The sequence below is a fragment of the Ambystoma mexicanum genome, chromosome 4p (assembly GCF_040938575.1).
Source record: "Ambystoma mexicanum isolate Mex_15411 chromosome 4p, UKY_AmexF1_1, whole genome shotgun sequence".
Classification (NCBI taxonomy): Eukaryota; Metazoa; Chordata; class Amphibia; order Caudata; family Ambystomatidae; genus Ambystoma; species Ambystoma mexicanum.
In genome coordinates, this window is record NC_090927.1 from 103,368,763 (window position 1) to 103,388,137 (window position 19,375).

At 50.8% G+C, this 19,375-nt stretch overlaps 1 protein-coding gene across 6 annotated transcripts in view; it reads left to right on the plus strand.

Annotated features, from left to right (window-relative positions):
* The window catches only part of NRBP1 (nuclear receptor binding protein 1), a 1,221,009-nt gene that overhangs the window by 439,547 nt on the left and 762,087 nt on the right, over positions 1-19,375 (plus strand). For all 6 annotated transcript variants that reach the window (XM_069605466.1, XM_069605470.1, XM_069605464.1 and 3 more), the window contains 2 exons: positions 2,862-2,994; positions 3,373-3,475. In XM_069605466.1, the coding sequence (XP_069461567.1) occupies positions 2,862-2,994; positions 3,373-3,475 (236 nt within the window). The remainder of the gene's footprint in view (positions 1-2,861; positions 2,995-3,372; positions 3,476-19,375) is intronic.

Sequence of the window (19,375 nt, forward strand, 5' to 3'; positions counted from 1 at the left end):
TGTATTTTGTTGTGAGTCTCCTACGAGGGCAGGGGGGCGGGACCTGTGCCTTCACAGTACTCTGAGATAGACCGCCGTGCTGGCACACAAATGGACTGGCCCCGACGTCAGCACAGGCGAACTCCTTGCATGCCCCGCCCCCTACTCCGCGCTCATACACGCTGTCCCCGGCGGCGAACCACACGATCCCTGCGCACCCACCAACTTGTCCGCGTTGGATGTACACAGCGGGTCGCCACTCGCCGGCGACAAGACAAGGTAAGCCATGGAAGGGGACAAGGGGGAGGCAAGTAAAAGTTTCGTTCAATGGTTCACCTTGAAAGTCCGGAAACTCCTGGGGTCCGTGGGTTTGGGCAAATACTGTGTCCATGTTTTCCTCTACGCGGCCCAGTGCCTCGATGCCAGCTTCCTTTTCACTGACATTTTTTCTCAGTTCAGTGCCCATGGGGCTTCGCTTTGGGCTACACAGGCTCTCTTCGCAGCCTGCTGATGTTGTTTTTGTGCAGCTGCGCGTTCTAAGAGCAGGAATGGCAGTGTCCGGATGGGGGTGGGGGTAATTTCATGACTCATCCCCCTCAGCTAACACTCAGCCAACACTCTGCGACGCTCCGCGTCCTAGTGGTGGCTTTATGGCCAACGTGAAGTAGGTAATGCAAGACTTTTACTTACTTACTTAGAAGATTTTCAGCTCCCCTAGACTTTGCTCAAGTAACATTGGCTGGCCTGGCTCCCTGAAAGACTCTTCTACCTCGGACTCCTGTGCCTTACCCTTCCCCCAGAAAGGATTATTTTGCTTTGCATTAGAGGGTTTTAAAAGTACTTAGCAGTTTATGAAGTATTTGGTAATCTGTTTTGTTCTTATATCTAAACCTTTTGCACCAAACTCAGTAGTGCTCTAAATGTACCAGTGATGAATCGGTGTCCAGTGTCCTAGTTATTTAAGTCACCTGAAGGTGTATAAAGTGTCTGTGTGCCATCCTCAATGGGTAGCATCTGAATTAGAGAAACTAAGAGTGTGAGTGAGTTTTGAAGTATATTTAAGTGTTGCATGTGATTTACTCCCTTCTGAAGAAGGCTTATATAGCTGACTGTTAAATTAATAATTCATTGTTTAATCAAGCAACCCTGAGAGTAACTGTTTATTTGGATAACTGTCACTGTGAAACTTTGTCACAACCTTACAGCTCACATTGACCCCTCTTGAGATACGCAAGGCTGCTTAGTTACGCTACCAACGTGTGTAGTACATGCTTATACTAAAGGTTGAGTTAACTATTGCCACAAGGTCCAGGGTGGTGCAGTCTCCCGCAGGGTACTGCATACAATCTTGCCTAATAGCCTTACTGAAGGCCAGATGATTCTCTAAGTGGCAGATGCTGAGGGGAATTGAGGTCCATATTGTGGGAGCCTGGACTGGAAAGGACCCCCTCCCCCTATTCTGGTATATTGTACCAGGAGCAGCACTTGATCTCAGGTTTCTACTGGGTATGTATGGGGCGAGCTGGTGGTGTAGTTATTCTGGGCCGGTCTTGTGTAGCATCTGGTGGGTGATGCACATAGCATTGAATGCGAACAGTCTCCTGACAGGGAGCCAATGAGGGTGGGTGTGATGTACTCTCTGGGGCCAAGGACAAGGAGGAGCCTGGCTGCTCTGTTTGGGACCCTTTGGAGTTTTCGGAGTTGAGATGCTAGGGCACCCAGGTATAGGGAGTTAGTGTAGTCTAGACGAGAAAGGGCGATAGTCTGGATTGCAATGACTAAGGGTATGAGAGTAGAAGAGGTATGGAAAGATGATGATACAAAAGTGTAGATTGCACTATTTAGGCATGGTTGAAAGTGTCAATTTTGCATCCATGGTCCATCCCAGGTTCTTTACGTAGTTGGATGGTGCAGGACGACGACCTAGGGATGATGGCCACAGGGTGGGTTGGATAAAGAAGGCAGTCATGATTTTGTTTTTCTGGCGTTGTTGAGATGATGGTTAGCAGTCATCCAGTGGTTGATTTTTGTGAGGCTTCAGGCGATGTTGGATGGGGGTTGGAAGGATCTTGTAGATGATCTGGATGTCTGCGTAGTTGTAGCTGGTTAGGTCATGTGCGAGAATAAGAGCAGCGGTTAGGCTCAGGTAGAGGTTGAAGAGCAGGCCTATAAGGATGTGCCCTATGGACCCCGTTGGCGACCGGTTGGGGGGGGGGGGGTGATGTCAATGAGAAGGGAAGAACAGTGGTGACTTGTTATCGTTTAGCAAGGAATGAGGGAAATCCACCTTAATGCTGATTTCCTAATGTCGAGCAGGTGTAGTCTGTCCGTGAGGATGGTCGATGGTGTCAAAGGACGCTGAGAGGTCAAGGAGGAGAAGTCTGGCGCAGCCTTCAGAGTCTACCAGAATGTTTATGAACTCTCTTGTGGGTCATTGTAACTGTATTGCAGTGGGAATGGTTTGGATTGTGCTGACATGAATGTTCTATATTTTCGAATATTGAAGGGCTCATGCAAACATTACTTTTAAAAAAAGCAACATTTTTTTTGCCTTACTTGGTGCAGCCTTCAATATGAAAAAAATGATTTTTCTGGGAGGAAAACCTGCCTCAGCGCTGCTACCATGCTTGCTGGCAGTTCAGTTAGAGCAGTCTTTTTTAAATTCAGTATGGTGAAAGACATTTTCACCTAACGTTATGACCATAGATGGGCATATTGAATGACTGGTAGGGTATGTTGAATCTCTGTGAGTTTCCGAAGTTAATGGGGCCCCGCCACCTGTTCTTGGACATTCCCAGATTTACCAGTTTATTGTTATATTGATAGAGAAAATCATTTTGAGGTAGCATTCAATCATTTGCAGATTTCTTTTTTTCTTTCAGGAGTTTATACAGAAGTGTTTGGAAAAAGATCCCAGCAAACGCCCTACGGCACAGGAACTACTTTTCCATCAAGCCTTGTTTGAAGTACCATCACTCAAGTTACTAGTAGCCCACTGTGTTGTGGGACACCAGCGTGAGTAGACAAATGGCTAAGTCCTGGTCTATAAATGCATAGCTTTCTGAATTCCGTTTTTTTGTAAATGTTAACTGGGACAATCCAAATGGGCATTTCTCAGTGATATAATTCACGCCCTGCTTGACTCTTCAATTTTGGGATGAAAACGCTTAAGTAGTAGAATTAGTGTAGTGGCCTAATCTTTGTTTTCTTGTTTTCCTTTGTTAATTAATCCTGGAAACTCAGAGCGGCACCACCACTTATTAATGTTTTAATAGTGCAGCTGATGAACTTAATATCAAGTCTGGAATGCAAGGAGGTGAATAGTGACAAGATGTGAGCAAGCATGTTAGCATGGATGGAGCAGTAACTCGAAGAATATCTTTGTTAATTTAGATATGATCCCAGAAAATGCTTTGGAAGAGATGACCAAGAACCTGGACATGAGTGCAGTCCTTGCAGAAATTGTGCATCCTGACAGGGAAGGGGTACGCATGATGTAAGTTTTTTTCTTTATGCTAGAACTATTTTTGATGAAATGACACATCTTCGGCAGAAAGGTTTGAGTCTTGTCACAGATTGTGTATTTTCTTTATACTGTCTGAGATTCTTTCCAAATAGACATTAAGTACCTCATTCTCTTCCTGATCAGTCCGACTCCCATTTTACTCAGACACACCATTTTCTTAACTCCAACACTTCCCATTTGTTCAGTACAACCAACTGATTGGCAGTGAAACATATGACCTTCACCATTAAATGTAGATTCTCTAGGTGCGCCTTCGTGCAACCCTTCCTTTCTGGCGTCTGAACCCCACACACTTTGCTTGGAGTGACTGGGACCCAACCACCAGTGGGACGTGTGCATGGTGTGGGGCGTCCGCGCTATGTGAAGAACTGCTTATCTCGTCTCCTGGACATCTTAAGGACTTCATCGCAGCAAGACATGGTAAGGGAGATCTTTAAGACACCTTACTATAGTGATTCCTTCTCGAATACATCAACTGTGAGGGGTTTAACGCTCACCTGGTATCCACGGGGACGTCACTCAGCCTGCTCTGACCTCTTACGACCTTGAACCCTTCCCTGGAGTCCACTCGACTGGAGACTGGGCCTTGTGTTCTTGGAAAGTGTGCTCTCCATCCTGCTTTCGGCGCAGGGCGCGTTGATTGATGCAAGGTTGTTGCTGCCTAGTTACTTCACTGGCAAGAGTCCGACAGGTAAGTATGAGTCATTTGAACAGTTCTCTAGCTTGGTTCCTTTCCTTCGATGATGGCCGGTGTCTGGGGATGGCGACGTGCTGCTGAGATGAGTAGCGCTGAAGGTGAGTGAGAGCACGATGCAAACCTTTCGTATTTGTATTGAACTGAGTTATTTTTCTGTGTCTTTGGGTGCCGCAACGTTTTCAGCGTGGATGCCGGTTATGAAGAAATGCAGTGAGTAAACCTGGTATGCCGCGCCTCTAGATGTTTCCACGCTAACCTGGAGTGTCTTTCCCTCTTGCAGATGGATGAGAAGTTCCAGAGACAGAGTTCCCCCAGAGCGGCTGGGATTCAGGTAAGCGTTTGAAGTTCGAACTGTCTTTAAAAATAAGCGAAGATTTGCTGAATGCTTACTAATGCCTTTTTTCTGTTCTTTTCCCTTTTCCTTAGGAAGTGGCGTGCCGGGATGGGAATGACACTGCCGAAGATGCCCGCAGAACAGAAGAAGTGATGAATGATGGGCAGAAGCGCCGCAAGGTAAGGCTGTTCGTAACGGTGGTCTTGTTCTTGCAGGAGCTGAGCGCAGAAGAAAGATGCAGGCCTACTGGAGACCGATCCAAACACAGTGAGTGTCACGCTGCAGGTGCAGAAAACACAAAGCATGTTTCTCAGCCTGGACGTGGCTTAAATAGTCTCTGTTTATCACAGGTGTGTCTGGGCTGAACCACACCCAAAAGACTAGACTGCACATACAGTTCTGGGAACCGAAATATGTGGGGGCATCCATCTTGTCCCCATCAATGCACTACATGTCAATCCCCAATATTATCCTATGGGAGTGAGTGAGTCTGGTGCCACAAGCGCCAAGTCTGACTCCAAGTGGGTCTTTGGAGGGATAGAGAGGCCCTTGAGGGCCATATAGGTGATCGTGGCCTGGCTCCAGCCTGACATCAGGAATCATGACCGGCAGGAATCATGACAGGGTCTTCAGGCTCTTCTACCAGATTTAGGGCAGAGGATGGTGGCCCTTCCGGGGTCTGCCTCTTAAAGGGTCTACTACCACACCATGATGCGAGAGGCCCTTGGGCTCTACTTCAAAAAAGAAGGCGGTAGTAACGGGAATCGCAACAACTACGATACCATCACCGATGGTGAGGGGGGCCTTCTGGTGCCACCACAGGACAGTGAGCAGCTTCAAAGGACTACCAGCTGCGTGGCTGAGTGTCACGCCTCCTTAGTCCCCTCCAGGTATTTGCTTTTTCTGTAGTACCAGGCCCTGGAGGGGGTGGGTAGGTTCCTGCGCATTCCTCCACGACCCGGCACTGATCCACAAGATGGCAGCCAGCCATGTGGGGGAACCATTAGGGCTTAATTCTCCACACGACGCAGCTCTGATCTTCTCCCAAGCATGTGGCAGAGCCTTCACAGCGGGATATGGGCCTCTCCCCAGGCACAGGACGATACCAATGACATGGAGGCGGCCTTGGTCAAGGCATTTCATGTCCGGGTGGTGGGTCTAGCAGAGTTTCTAGGCGTTCCGCAACCAGAGCAGGCACAGCAGGTGCCGGGGGTGCTAGCAGAGGTTTCGGCTCTGAAATCGGCCATCCGGTCTGGCATTCCTTTGTAGAAGGATATCCTGTTGGTAGCATTGAGGGTCTGAAAAAAGCCAGGGTTCAATTCTCTACTTATTAAATGGGTGGATGGACACTAGAAAAGTATACAGTGTTGCTCTAGACACATCCTCAGCCGCAATCCTTGGTCATGATAGCAGGCAACCATTTATTAAAAGTTCTCCGTGTCCTCCACGGTCTCTTCAGCAACTAGTTGCTTATCTAAAGAGGACAAGTTGTTGGAGTACTTCGACAGGACGGTCTGCCTCAATGCTGGGGGGCACCTGCGGAAAGTGAATGTTGCCCCTCTTTGGCAACAAACCAAAAGCTGTGGAGGGAGATTGCTTCCTTCCTTCCAGACTTGCCCCTAGAGAGGCAAGTGGCAATTAAGGTAGGCTTTGCAGAGGCAAAAACTGTCGCTCCAGACCTCCATGGAGTCTACAGTCTTGCACATAGACTCGGCCAGTAGGGGCATGTGTGTGGGGGTGCAGATGCAGAGAACTGGTTGGATGGACGTTGGTTGTTGGGTGCACTACAACAACCCTGACCTGCAGGTAATGGGGACCCAACCTTTGGTATAAGTCTGTATAAGTCTGTACTACAAAGGTTGGTAGTGTGGCTGAGCAACCAGGCTTATCTCAAGAGGGGTCAGTGTGAGCTGTAGGGGAGTTAGATTCACAGTGACTACTATTCAAATCAACACACACAAGGTTTCTTGAATAAACAATTATTAATTTAGTAGTCAGTTAGACTAAGCCTTCTTCAGAAGGGAGCAATATAAAAGCAACACACAAATCCACTTCAAAACTGTACACACAGTTTCTATGGCCCACAGTCACAACCTACACCCTCAGGTGAGGTTATGAGACAACAAATATTCTTAAGCAGGCAAATACTTTGGGATCCCCTAAGTAGAGTCATTCAGTATAACAGGTTAAGCCAAAGTCAATTGACAAAAGGCTTATATCGGATGATGCACTTCTGGTAGGTACATAGAAAAGTCTTTGCACAATGTTTTAGAAGTCTTTGAAGTAAAGAAGAATCAAATGTAGTGCCACAAGCTGATTCGACTTGTGAGTAGTAGAAGATGCAAGCAACACTACAATGAGAGGTAAGTTCTCTCAGACTTTACAGTACCTTTGTATTGAAGAAAAGGTGCAGCAGGTGACCTCTGTTCCTGTGCAGCGCTGCAGATCTCACTATTCCTGGCCCTCAGTCGTGGGGACAAGAGGGGGGGGACTTGTGGGGACTCCTGCTCTGCAATGGGACGGTCATCGCTCGCAACAGTCAATCTTTCCAACAAGTGGCAGTTCAGTGCTTCAGCTCCTCAGGACTGCCGCAAATGGCAACAATGTGGTTTCTGGCTGTCAAGATGGACTTTCCTCGCTTCTGGGGTCCTGCACTCTGTTGGGGCTTAGGCTTGGTCAGTCCTGCTTCCTAGGAGTCCGGAGGGCCTTCCTGGAGCTCTTGGCCAACCTAAAACCAACATACACAATTTGGTGTTCCTCTCTCTGGCTTTTTGGTTTTCAGCAGCAACTCTGTGGAAATGCAACCAGCTCCGGTAGAATGTCCAGGTGGCTTACTCTGGAGTTTATTTGTCCCACCAACTCAAGGGGAGAAGTCGTCCTTGCAGGGGCTTCTCGGTCTATTCGAATTTGGAGTTTCAGCACAGCAACAGGGCTTCACCGGGCAAACTAAAGGTCCAGGAGTAGCATCAGGCGTCCTCTACAAGTTCTTAGGTTCCTTTGTCCAGTGGTCGACTCTACCTTCCAAGCCAAAAGCCTTGCCTTTTATTTAGTTCTCTCTTTCATTCCAGCCAAGCTGTCAGTCACCCAGTAGGGTGGCTGTCCTTGCCGAACAGTCAGCCAGCCAATCATCACAAAGTGCCTTTGGGTCTTCTTGGATCATCTCCGTCTCACCTGCCGCTCCCTTCACATGCTGGGCTTCTCCCTCAATTTCAAGAAGTCACATTTCACACCTTCCCAACAGCTCCAGTACATCGCGGCTGTGTTGGACACATCCATGGAAGTGCTTGCCACCCCAAGGTGAGGGCTCATCACATTGTACAGATGGTCAACAAATTTCAACATACCCAGTTTTCTGGCTTTCGAATTCTTAAGTTTGTCCGGCCTCCTGGCATCAGGCATTGTCGTGGTGCCAGAGGCCAGACTGAGGATGAGATGCCTTCAATGGGATCTCAAGACGCAGTGGTCACAATCCTCGGGCAAAATGTCAGAGCCTCTTCAGATTCCACTCACGGTCTCACATGATCTTCTGTGTTGGGCCAGCGAAGGGAATCTGATGAGGGGGGAGCATTTTTGGCAGCCATAGCCGGAGGTGACGGAGGTGACGGTGGTGACGGAGGCTTCCCTCACAGGCTGGGGAGCTCACGCCATCGAGCTGTCCACCAGCTCTCCATACAGAGGTCAAAACTCAACCTTCACACTTGGTTTCTGAAAGGATGAGCTATAAGGATTGGGACCTCCCGGATGACGTGATGGAGGTGCTGCTTTCGGCCAGATGCCCTGCAACCAAATCCCTATACAGTTTCCATTGGCATATGTTTTGCGACTGGTGCTGAGGACACAACGTCTGTCCTTTTTAGCGTTCCATTCCGATGGTTTTTGTTCTTGCTTGCTCTGCAAGTGGGTACCATTTTAAATGTTACCTGGTGGCGCTGTCTATTTTAAAGTGCTCACCTGAAGAATCTTCTTATATTAAGATTCCTTTGATTTCCCAATTTCTAAAAGGGCTCATGAATGTGCCCCACCCCCCTCCACCCTGCACCCCCTCCCCTGTCCCCGTTTCAGGTGCCTGTTTGGGATCTGTATTTATTCATGACATTTTCAATGGGTTCTTGTTAGTCACCTATCCTTTAAAAGGTCTGCCTGTACTCTTTCAGAAAATGTATGCTTGCCATTCTTCACTGTTGGAGAATTCTCAAATGTGCTAATTCCCTTCACCTTAGAGACCCCCAGCAACTTTGCTGGATTTTGGGGGCTTGGTTTTTTTACCCGGAAAGAGTGAGCCTTTTTTCCCACTCTATCATGTATTTTGATGTGTTTTACTCTTGTGTTCTTCGATTGTGGGGTTTTAGACAACTCCATTGGCATAGTTAAATGTGTCACACAGCACCCTCAGTGCATTGACACAGGGGTGCCTTTTAGGCTCTCTCGGTTTAAACACCTTCTCTGGGATAAACTGTTTCCCAGAGAAAGTAAAGTGAAATTGGCTTTACTAGTCTTCTCAAATTCCTAGACCCAGCACACACTCTTACAATAGAGGGCTGAAGGAGTTACCTAGTTTCCCCTATGTCTAGAAACTCATGTAGCAGTCAAATGCTAACCTTTTCTATTGAAATGGCTGGTTGCAGTGGTTTTACAACAAACTACCATGATTTTTCCCCGACCGCGAACACCGGTAGCAAAAAATTGCGGGAGCCATGTTTTTCAAGATGTCGTCTGAGCCCCCATTGTTTACCTAGGTCCCGGTCTTCTTTTTTCACCATTTCATTTTTGGAAAGGTCCTTCTAGAGTTTTTGTCTGCGTGCCAAACCAGAGTTGGTCCCTTTGTTCCTACTCCTTTGGCGGGTTTACGGACTGAAGACCGCCTCTGGCGCCAGAGTGTCTGGTGGGGGCAGGAACTGAGGCAGGTGCCCGGAACTCCCTGTGCTTAGTTTCCAAATGCACTCTGGTGTGATTGGCTGGCTGACTGTTCGGCAAGGACAGCCTCTCTGCTGTGTGAGTGGCAACTAGGCTGGAATGAAGGGGAGAAAACTTTTTAAAAGGCCTGTCTCTTGGCTTGAAAGGCAGTCGACCACTGGAACGAAGGAACCGAAGAGCTGGAAGAGGACGGCTGCTGCTACTCCTGGACCGTTGGTTTGCCCGTTGAAGCCCTGCTGCAGGTCCAAATTGTCAAGTTCATCTCGACAGAGAAGCCCTTCAAGGGCCAATTCTCCCTTTGAGTTGGTGGGACCAATCAACGCGTAAGCCACCTGGACACCATTCTCGGAGCTGGTTGTATGTTAATGAGCGTGCTACAGGAAACCGAACAACCATGGGGAAGAACACCAGTTTTTGTTCTTGACAACAGCTACCAGAAACGATCGAACATTTGCCAGCTTTGTGACCAGTCCCCGTGCAGTGCAGGAGTCCCCAATGTCCTGCCTCTTATCCCCACGACTGAGGCTCAGGAACAGCAAGATCTGCAGGGACTGCCGGGAACAGAAGTCTTCAGCTTCATCTTTTTCTTCAAATAAGGTACTGTGAAAACCAGACCGAAAGAACTTGCCTCTCACTGCGAAAGTGCGTGAAACTTGGGCAACTTGCAGGCCTAGTCTGCTTGTGACCCGACATATGAACCTTTCTTCTATGAATTTCTTCTGAGAACCGTGGCAAAGACTTTTCGGTTGAACTTCCAGAAACATTTTTACATATACAAGACTCTAGCCCATTGACTTTGGCCTACTTATTGCATTGAGTCAACTCCTCTGGTGAATTGAAACGATGTGCACTGTTTAAGAGTAACAGTACTATTTGTTTTATTATCTTATGCCTTTTTGCTCCTACTTCAAATGCTCAATGCCATTTTGCTCTTACTTCAAAGTAGTTTAAATGTCACAAAGGACTAGTGTAAAGTACTGTAGTATAGTATTTTTTTTTTATATTGATTGCCTCCTTTTTAGTTAATGTTTTCTAACTGACTGTGCAATACATTAATAAGTGTTTAACCAAGAAACCCTGAGTGTAAGACTATTTGAATACTTGTGATTGTAGACCTCTGTGTAACACCCTTCCAGCTCACATTTACTCTTTATCAGCCTGGCTGCTCAGCTCGCTATCAAAAACTGTGTGGTACAGACTTATACCAAAGGTTGGTTTCGCGGGGATTGGGTCCTCCGACGTATTCCATTTCTGACAGTAATCGCCACAGCTGTGCTGCTTCGGAAAATCATTCGGCTCCTGTGTCGATCACGTCGATACGCCGTCCTCGAGGACCTCCTCCGACGGCTGACGTCACCAGATGTAAGTAGGACGCACAACGCCCGTAGCCTCTGTTCTGTCTTTTCCGCGAACGTGTTCGCTTCGGTGATCTCTGCGCGCCTCGACTCTTTGGAGTTTCTGTTCTTTCGGTTCTTCGAGCCTGTTAGTTTTTGAAGTGTATCGGAATGTCTTCCTCTTCTTCCACCCCGCGTCCGGGCTTCAAGAAGTGTGGGGACTGCGGGTCCAAGATGTTGGTGATGGACTCGCATGACGCCTACCTTTGGTGCCTCGGGGAGGTCCACGACACGGATGATTGTGTTGACTGCCAGTCGCTTATGTCCAAGGCCTTGCGGGAACGTAAGAAGAAGCTGTGGGTCGGTAAGGTGTCCAAGGGAAGGTGAGGTCCACCGGGCTTTCGACGGACGATTCGAGGGGCGACTCTCCACATGATAGTCATAAGTCTAGGGGGTCTCGGTCCCGGAGTGGGTCCCGCCACTCCTCTGCCTTTTCGAGGCACTCCCAGAAGCGCCGTTATCGGTCGCCGTCCCCATCCTCATCCGAGGACTCCACCAGTGGACTGGTTTCTTATCCCACCAAGTGTTTCTCTCCGGAGGAATGGGCTTCCTTGAGGAAGAAAATGTTGGCGATTCTTGAATTGCAGGGCTCCGATCCGTCCACGCCTCAGAGGGGTCGGTCGTGACCGTACTGCAGACACCGCTCGTACGCCTTCGGGCAAGGGTGGTAGGCACGATTCGCTGGAAAGGTCCCGCTCGGACAAGGGAAATTGTTCCAGTCATGCCCGTTCCAGGTCCCGGTCCTCGACACGCTCGAGCCCATGTGCACCTGTGAAGTCTTCAAAGAAGACGTCGACGCCGGTGGCACCGAGGTCGTCGACGGACTCTCTTGAGGCTCCGCCTCCAAGGAAGTCATCAGCGCCCAGGCGTTCGAAGGACATGCTCGGGGCTCTGCCCTCGAGGCCGATGTCGATGCTGTCGGCGCCGCACTCAACGCCTTTCGAGGCTGTGGTGTCGCAGGTACCCCGTGTCACGGGGGATCCCCCTAGAAAGGCTCTGGCCAAGGAAAAACATCTCTTTCTCCCCTATTCAATGCCCACTTTCCAGCCTATGGATTGTATTTCCAAGGTGGAAGAGGGTTCTGAAGATTGGTTGGTCCCTGACATGTTACCAGATGAGATTCTGTCCGGTCATAGCCAGATTGAGGACCTGCGTCAGTCACTGCATGACGCCAGTGGTCTGGACACCTCTCCGGAGGTGGAGTTCTGTAGGCCTGAGCCTGGCATCCATGCCGAGTCATCGTACCGGCACCTTATGTCGAGGGTCACGGACTACTTGGGGTGGTCCACGCCCCCAGTTGATTTTGTGCAGGATGACCTTACGGATATCCTCGATCAAGGTCCACCCATTGACCCGTTACTGCCATTCCATATGGCTCTGCAAGGAAGGGTGGCAGCGGCCTGGACTGCTCTGGAGAGTCTCCCGGCAGTGGGCAAGTCTTTGCTGCGAAAATACCGCCCAGCCAGTAGTGACCCCTGCTACTTGACCACGCATCCCAATCCGGAGAGTTTGGTGGTGCAGGCCGCTACGTCCCCAGCGAAGCAGGCGTCGTATCATACCATCCCTCCTGAAAGGAACGACGAGCGTTTTGATGGCTGGGCGAAGAAAGTGTTTTCTTCAGGGGGTATGGCTCTTCAGGCGGCTATCTCTGTATGTGCCTTGTCACGTTTCACGCACACTCAGTGGAACTGTATTTCCTTAGTGGCTGAACATATTCCCGAAGGGGACGAACGGGATGGTTTTCTTGCTATTATTCAGGATGGCAAGGATGCCATGTGAGTCTGTTCAGTCGGGTTTGGACATGGCAGACTGTCAGCCGGTCCATGGCGGCGAGCACCGTAATACGCAGGTTTGCGTGGTTGATTAAGTCAGGGTTTGCTCCTGATGTGCAAGCCAGGCTCCTCAATATGCCCTTTGATGGTCAACATCTTTTTGGCAGCAAGGCTGACGAGAGCCTTGAGAGGTTGCAGACCTCCAAAGCTGCAGCGAAGTCGTTGGGCGCTGCAGTCCGCCAACCTCCGCCTTTTCGTCATAGGGGACAGCAATGGAGGGGAGGTTACTTTCGTTATTACTCATCCTTTAGTAAAGGGAGAGGAGCTGCAAGTCAGAGGGGCAACCGTAAGAGTGCCAGAGGTGGAAAACAAGGTACTCGAGGTGCCAAGGCCGCGCGTGCAGTTGCCTCTTTGCCCTCAGGCAACGCCGCACTCGCTTCTGCTCAATCATGAGGCCCATGCTTCACCGGTTGGGGGAAGGCTGGCGCAGCATCTGGTAGAATGGCGTGCCATTACTTCAGATGTGCGGGGTCTGGAGATCATAGCCCCACGGCTACTGTCTTCCTTTCCGGCAGAGGCCTCACGACAATCCACCAGGGAATCTCTTTGAAGAGTCCGGATCCGCTCCTTGCGCAGGAAATTCAATCCCTGATGGAGAAAGGCACCATAGAACTGGTGCCTGTAGCGGAGAGGAACAAGTGTTGGTATTCCCCATATTTTTTGATTTCGAAGAAAGACTGGGGATTGAGACCCATCCTGGACTTGAGTGGTTTGAACTAACTCCTCAGGAAGGACAAGTTCAAGATGGTACTTTCAAGTCCTCCAGGCCTTCAACTTCAGGACTGGTTGGTGTCTCTCGACCTCAAGGACGCTTATTTTCATGTGCCGATCCATCCCAAGCACAAGAAGTACCTGAGGTTCGCGGTTGGCGACTGGCACTTTCAGTTTTGGGTCCTGCTGTTTGGATTGACTTCTGCACGGAGGGTTTTCACCAAGGTCATGGTGGTGGTGGCAGTGTATCTCAAGAAAGGGGGGGATTCACGTCTACCCCTACCTGGTCGATTGGTTGATCAGGGCGCGCTCTCCCGAGCAAGTCTTGGATCATCTATCCGTCACCTGGCGCTCCCTTCACAGTCTGGGCTTCTCCCTCAACTTGAAGTCCCACTTGACGCCAACTCAGCGGCTCCGGTACATCAGAGCTGTGCTCGACACGTCCCTGGGGCAGTGTTTGCCTCCCGAGGTGAGGGCTCACCACATTCAGCAGATGGTGCACAAGTTTCAACATGCCCAGAATCTCCCAGCGTTCGAGTTCTTGAGGTTGCTCGGCCTCATGGCATCCTGCATTCTTCTGGTGCCAAAGGCCAGGTTGCGGATGAGATCTCTGCAATGGGCTCTCAAGCTCCAGTGGTCCGTCTTCCGGCAGCATGACGGACCCTGTTCAGGTGCTGCCCTCGGTCGCCCAGGACCTTTTGTGGTGGGCCGTCAAAGGCAACTTGATGAAGGGGGGCTCCGTTTTGGCTACCCTGGCCAGAGGTGGCGATCGTGACGGACGCATCCCTCACGGGATGGGGAGCTCATGCCAACGCGTTGACAGTCAGCGGTTGTTGGTCTCCGTCAGAGTCCAGACTTCATATCAATCTGTTGTAGCTGAGGGCCGTCAGGCTCTCCCTGAAGGCTTTTCTGCCGACTGTGCGAGGAAAGAATGTCCTGATGCTGACGGACAACACAGTGGCCATGCACTATCAACAAAAAGTGGGGGGCAGGGTCACTTCCTCTGTGCAGGGAGGCGATGCAGCTCTGGTTCTGGGCCATCCAGCAGGAAGTTTCGATCTCGGCAGTTCATCTGGCTGGAGACGAAAACGAGACGGCGGACGCTCTGAGCAGGCAGAGCATGATCTCTCACGAGTGGGAGTTGGCTCAGGAGATTCTCCTGGAGATCTTCGCCCTTTGGGGGACCCCTCAAGTGGATCTCTTTGCCTCCAGTGTCAACCGGAAGTGCGAAAGGTTCTGCACGCGGGAATTTCCCCTAAGAGGAGCCTTAGGAGATGCGTTTGTGGTGGAGTGGTCATTCCCACTGCTGTACGCGTTTCCTCCAGTCCCCGTCATCCTGCAAGTGCTGCAGAGGTTACGGAGGTTCGGTTCCCGGATGATCCTCATTGCTCCGGCATGGCCCGGAGGACGTGGTACCCGGACCTTCTTGACTTGTCCATCTGCCCTCCACGTCGTCTTCTCTACCGAGACGATCTGCTCTCACGGGAGGGCGGTCAGGCTCTCCATCCAGAGATGGCTAGTTTCTTCTTGGAGGATTCCAGAAGCTGCTTCAAGGCCTACCCCACATGAACATGGCAGAGGATAAGGAAGACTCGATGCCTCTGTTCAGGATTTGTCCAGGATTTGGCCTGCGGAACATCTACTTGGACGACGGGCATTCCGTGTGCCTCTATTGCTTGCATTTGGACCAATTGCACTTGGACGATCACTGTGCTTTTTGCCAGGTAGATGGTCCCCTGCACCATGAAGGATCGGCGCAGGCTTCTCACGGAGTGGCTGCAGGCCAGATCCCTCAACCTTCATGCTTGGCTTTTGAAAGATTGAGGTATAAGGATTGGGACCTCCCTGAAGGCGTGATGGAGGTTTTGCTTTCGGCCAGACGGCCGGCAACAAAGTCCCTGTACCGTTGCCATTGGCAGAAGTTCTGCGACTGCTGATGAGTTCAGAATGTGGATCCTTTTGCATGTGACATTCCTGTTCTGTCTTTTCTGCTTTCTTTGGCCCACAAGGGTCTGCAAGTGGGTACCATTAAAGGTTACCTGGTGGCGCTGCTTATATTTAAGCGCTCGTCTGAGGAGTGTTCTTATTTTAAAATCCCTTTTGGTTTCTCAGTTTCACTAATGTGTTACCTCTGTCACCTTTCCAGGTGCCCTGTTGGGATCTGAACCTTGTTCTCAAGTTTCTAATGGGCGCTCCCATTGAGCCTTTGCATTCCTGCCCTTTGAGACTGTTAACTCTTAAAACTGTATTTTTGTTGCGGTCACTTCCGCTCGCAGAGTGAGTGAGTTACAGGCACTTTCAGTTAAGCCACCCTTCACGGTGTTTGACAAGGACAGGGTTGTCCTTCGAGTTCGTCCTTCCTTCCGAAGGTGGTGTCGGAATTTCATTTAAGCCAGAAGGTTATTCTTCCGGCGTTTAATCCTCCTCATCCTGGTAAGGACGACGAGAGGCTCCATAGGCTGGATTCTAGGAGAGCTTTAAGCTTTTATATTTCACGCATGTCCCGGGTCAAAGTGGACAGTCAACTCTTTATTGGTTACACTGGAAGACGTATGGGACAAGCTGTTACTAAGCAGACTTTGTCTCGATGGATCATCTTCGCAATTTCTGAATGTTACCGCTTGGCGGGTAAGGACCCTCTGGTAGGCTTACGGGCCCATTCTTCCAGGGGTATGGCTGCCTCTACTGCCCTGCAGAGGGGTGTTCCTATTCGTAACCTCTGTGATGCAGCAACCTGGGCTTCGGTCCATACGTTTGTAAGCCACTAATACCTCGATGCTATCCGGGGGCCGGAACTGGCCTTTGGCAAGGCGGTCCTTTACTCTGCAATTTGATTGGGCATTCTAAATTTGTATATTCTAAATTCTTTTCCCACCTCCTTACGTTGGTACTGCTTTGGGAGTCTGTCAAAGATATGGAATACGTCGGAGGACCCAATCCCCTCGAAGAACAAGTTATTTTCTTACCTGGTAACGTTCTTTCGATGGGATGGTCCGACGACGTATTCCATATCGCTCCCTCCCGGCCTACCGCGCTACAGAATTTCTTATGCGATTGCATCTTACGTTTCTGCAAGGCTTTCTGTGGTCATACTGGCAGAAGATTGGTGCCACACGTTCTGGGAAAAAACTACAACTGAGGCTACGGGCGTTGTGCGTCCTACTTATAACATCTGGTGACGTTTGCCGTCGGAGGAGGTCCTCGAGGGCGGCCTATCGACACAGACGCTGAAAGATTTTCCGAAGCACCACAGCTCTGGTGATTACTGTCAGATATGGAATACGTCGTCGGACCATCCCATCGAAAGAAGGTTACCAGGTAAGAAAGTAACTTGCTTACACCTGTAGTCGTCGTTCTCCAGCATTGGGTCTGGCATGGGTTTCACATGCTCATGAATATTCCCTGTTCAGGCTGGGAATCTTCGGTGAAGAAATAATCAGTTTTTTATTTCTGAACTGTCTTTCTCCTAACAACCAATCACTGGTCTCTGGTTATACTGCCCCCAGCCAATTACTGCCCTCCACCGAAGTCCCTCCTCTGGCAGCCATCTTCAGATTTTTACTGCACGTTCACGTCCAGTTTTACTCTATTTTTCCGGTGCATCGATCCAGCTTCTGATTCAAGGGGATCTGTTTTCGGATACTTCAGAGCCCCTCTAGGGTGAATTTTTGGCCAGTTTCTTCTTGGAGGATGCCAGAAGCTGCTTCAAGGCCTACCCCACATGAACATGGCAGAGGATAAGGAAGACTCAATGCCTCTGTTCAGGATTTTTCCAGGATTTGGCCTGCGGAACATCTACTTTGACGATAGGCATTCCGTGTGCCTCTATTGCTTGCATTTGGACCAATTGCACTTGGACGATGACTGTGCTTTTTGCCAGGTAGATGGTCCCCTGCACCATGAAGGATCGGCGCAGGCGTCTCACGGAGTGGCTGCAGGCCAAAGGCCCCTGCTATGGGTGAGTCCAGGCAGCACGCCTCCCCCAGCCACAAGAAGAAATCTAAGCAGGCTTTTAAGACCTTTGAGGGCGCCCTGGCGACGGGGGCCCAACAGAAGGCCAAGCACCGGAGGCACCGGGAGCACCATTGCGACGGGCTCCCTGGCGGCCAGGAAGGGCACATCCCCAGCACCTTCGACCACGAGCCAACGCTCCGGTTTGGTGAAGAATTCGGACCACCCGGGTAAGCTTCTGTAGAAGCCCCGGACGGGCCAGTCGGAGAAGGCCGAGGAGTGGGGCTCTGATCCTCCCCCTAAAGTGAAGGCCCCTAACTCGACCAAAGTCGTGCAGGCCCAGATTCACCAGGCAAAGCCATCCATTGAAGGCATGGTGGCGTCCCTAGCGAAGGCCGTGGACACAGGTGCGCAGGGTAGGGCCCCCAAGACGATAGACTCCCTGCTTGCAGGAGGGAATCATCGTTCCAGCCTATTGAGAAGACGCCAGATAAGGTGATGCCCATCATCTCCCCAAAACCATCTCCCCTGGTCGAACAGAAGGGGGGCACGGTAGTCCTGCAAGGCACGGACATCTCCTCTGAGGAGGAGCTTTCCACTCTCAAGACTGTTTTGGAGAAGAAATTTGTCGAGGTCTAGGCCTACAGGAGGGACTCCGACAAAGGAGACGTCGAGAGTGGTGACAAGACTGACGAGGAGCAGGCTGTTGAGGAGTTGGAGAACCGTACTCTGCTGCTACTGCCGCCATCTCAGGAACCACCTCAACCCCCAGCTGACATTTCGGTGGACATTCTCCAAGCGCTCCACACCTTGTGCTCGGAGATTCGCACAAGGATTCCCCTTCTGCCGATGGAGGATCCCGCGGCGCCGGTAGATCATCCGGCACCGGGGCCATCGGGTGCCCCCCCCCTTACAATAAGAGGAGAGTGCATCCTCCACCTCCTTTTCACCAGTTTTCCCCATTCCACGGAGGGAGGATATGGACAAGGCAGGGACGGGCACGGACCTCCCGTCTCCGCCACCCAGAGCCTCCCCGCCCGACAAGATGGGATCGTTCCATGCCATGATCTCTAGTTCCTCAGACCTGTTTCAGCTGACCCCCGAAGAAAAGAGGGTTCCTGTGCCAACACCATAAGGCAAAGAAGACCACCGTGCTGGCGATTCCTCTGTTGGACATTTGGAACGAAGTCTGTCCCTTATGAAGAATCGGTCGTTGGCCCCTGCCAAGGGGGACTGATAGGAAAATTATAAGGTGCCAGACTCTGCACCCAAGTGTTTACGGTCCCAGCCTTCCCCGGATTCAGTAGTTTTGACGGCGGCGAGTAAGAATTCCTCTGGCTCTGTGGTGTCGACTACCTCCTCTTCCCCCCAACTGTTTGCCTTCTTCAGCGAGGATGGTTGAAGTCCACTAACTTTCGCCAGGAGGTGCAGTTGAGGGTATTGGAGATGGCGTTCGGGGAGAATTTGTTCGGGATGACTGTGGACGAGTCCCTCCAGGCCATGAAGGCGGATACCGAGACGGCGCGTGCCTTGGGCACTCTGCAGCAGCGATGGCCATCCTTTTGGACCTCCAGAGGAAAGTCCTAAGGTTCCTTCATGGGCTTCGGTGGAAGCTCATTGTCGTAACGTCAACCGTCCCGCTCTGTGGCCCAGGAGGCTTACAGGGGACGCAGCAAGTCCAGAGGGAGCCGCTGTCGTCAAGATCCCCAAGGTGGCGCCTCCACGGCGAAGCAAGATTGAACCGGCCGGGACGTCGGGGGACCCCACCCGCACGCCCTTGTGGGAGGCCAGCTTGCGAACTTCGTCGGCGTGTGGAAGTCCATCTCCAACGACCGTTGGATGCTGGATGCTCTGGCCCATGGACACTCTGGAATTCCAACGAAGGTGTCCAAGCATACTACACATGGCCAGGCAGGAAAATCCACCAGCTTTTGCTGGAGGTGCGGGCCATGCTGAAGGAGGCACTATAGAGCTAATCCCAAAAAAGCTCCGGTGTACTTAGTACTTCCTCGTCAAGATGGGCGGTTGGGGTCCCAT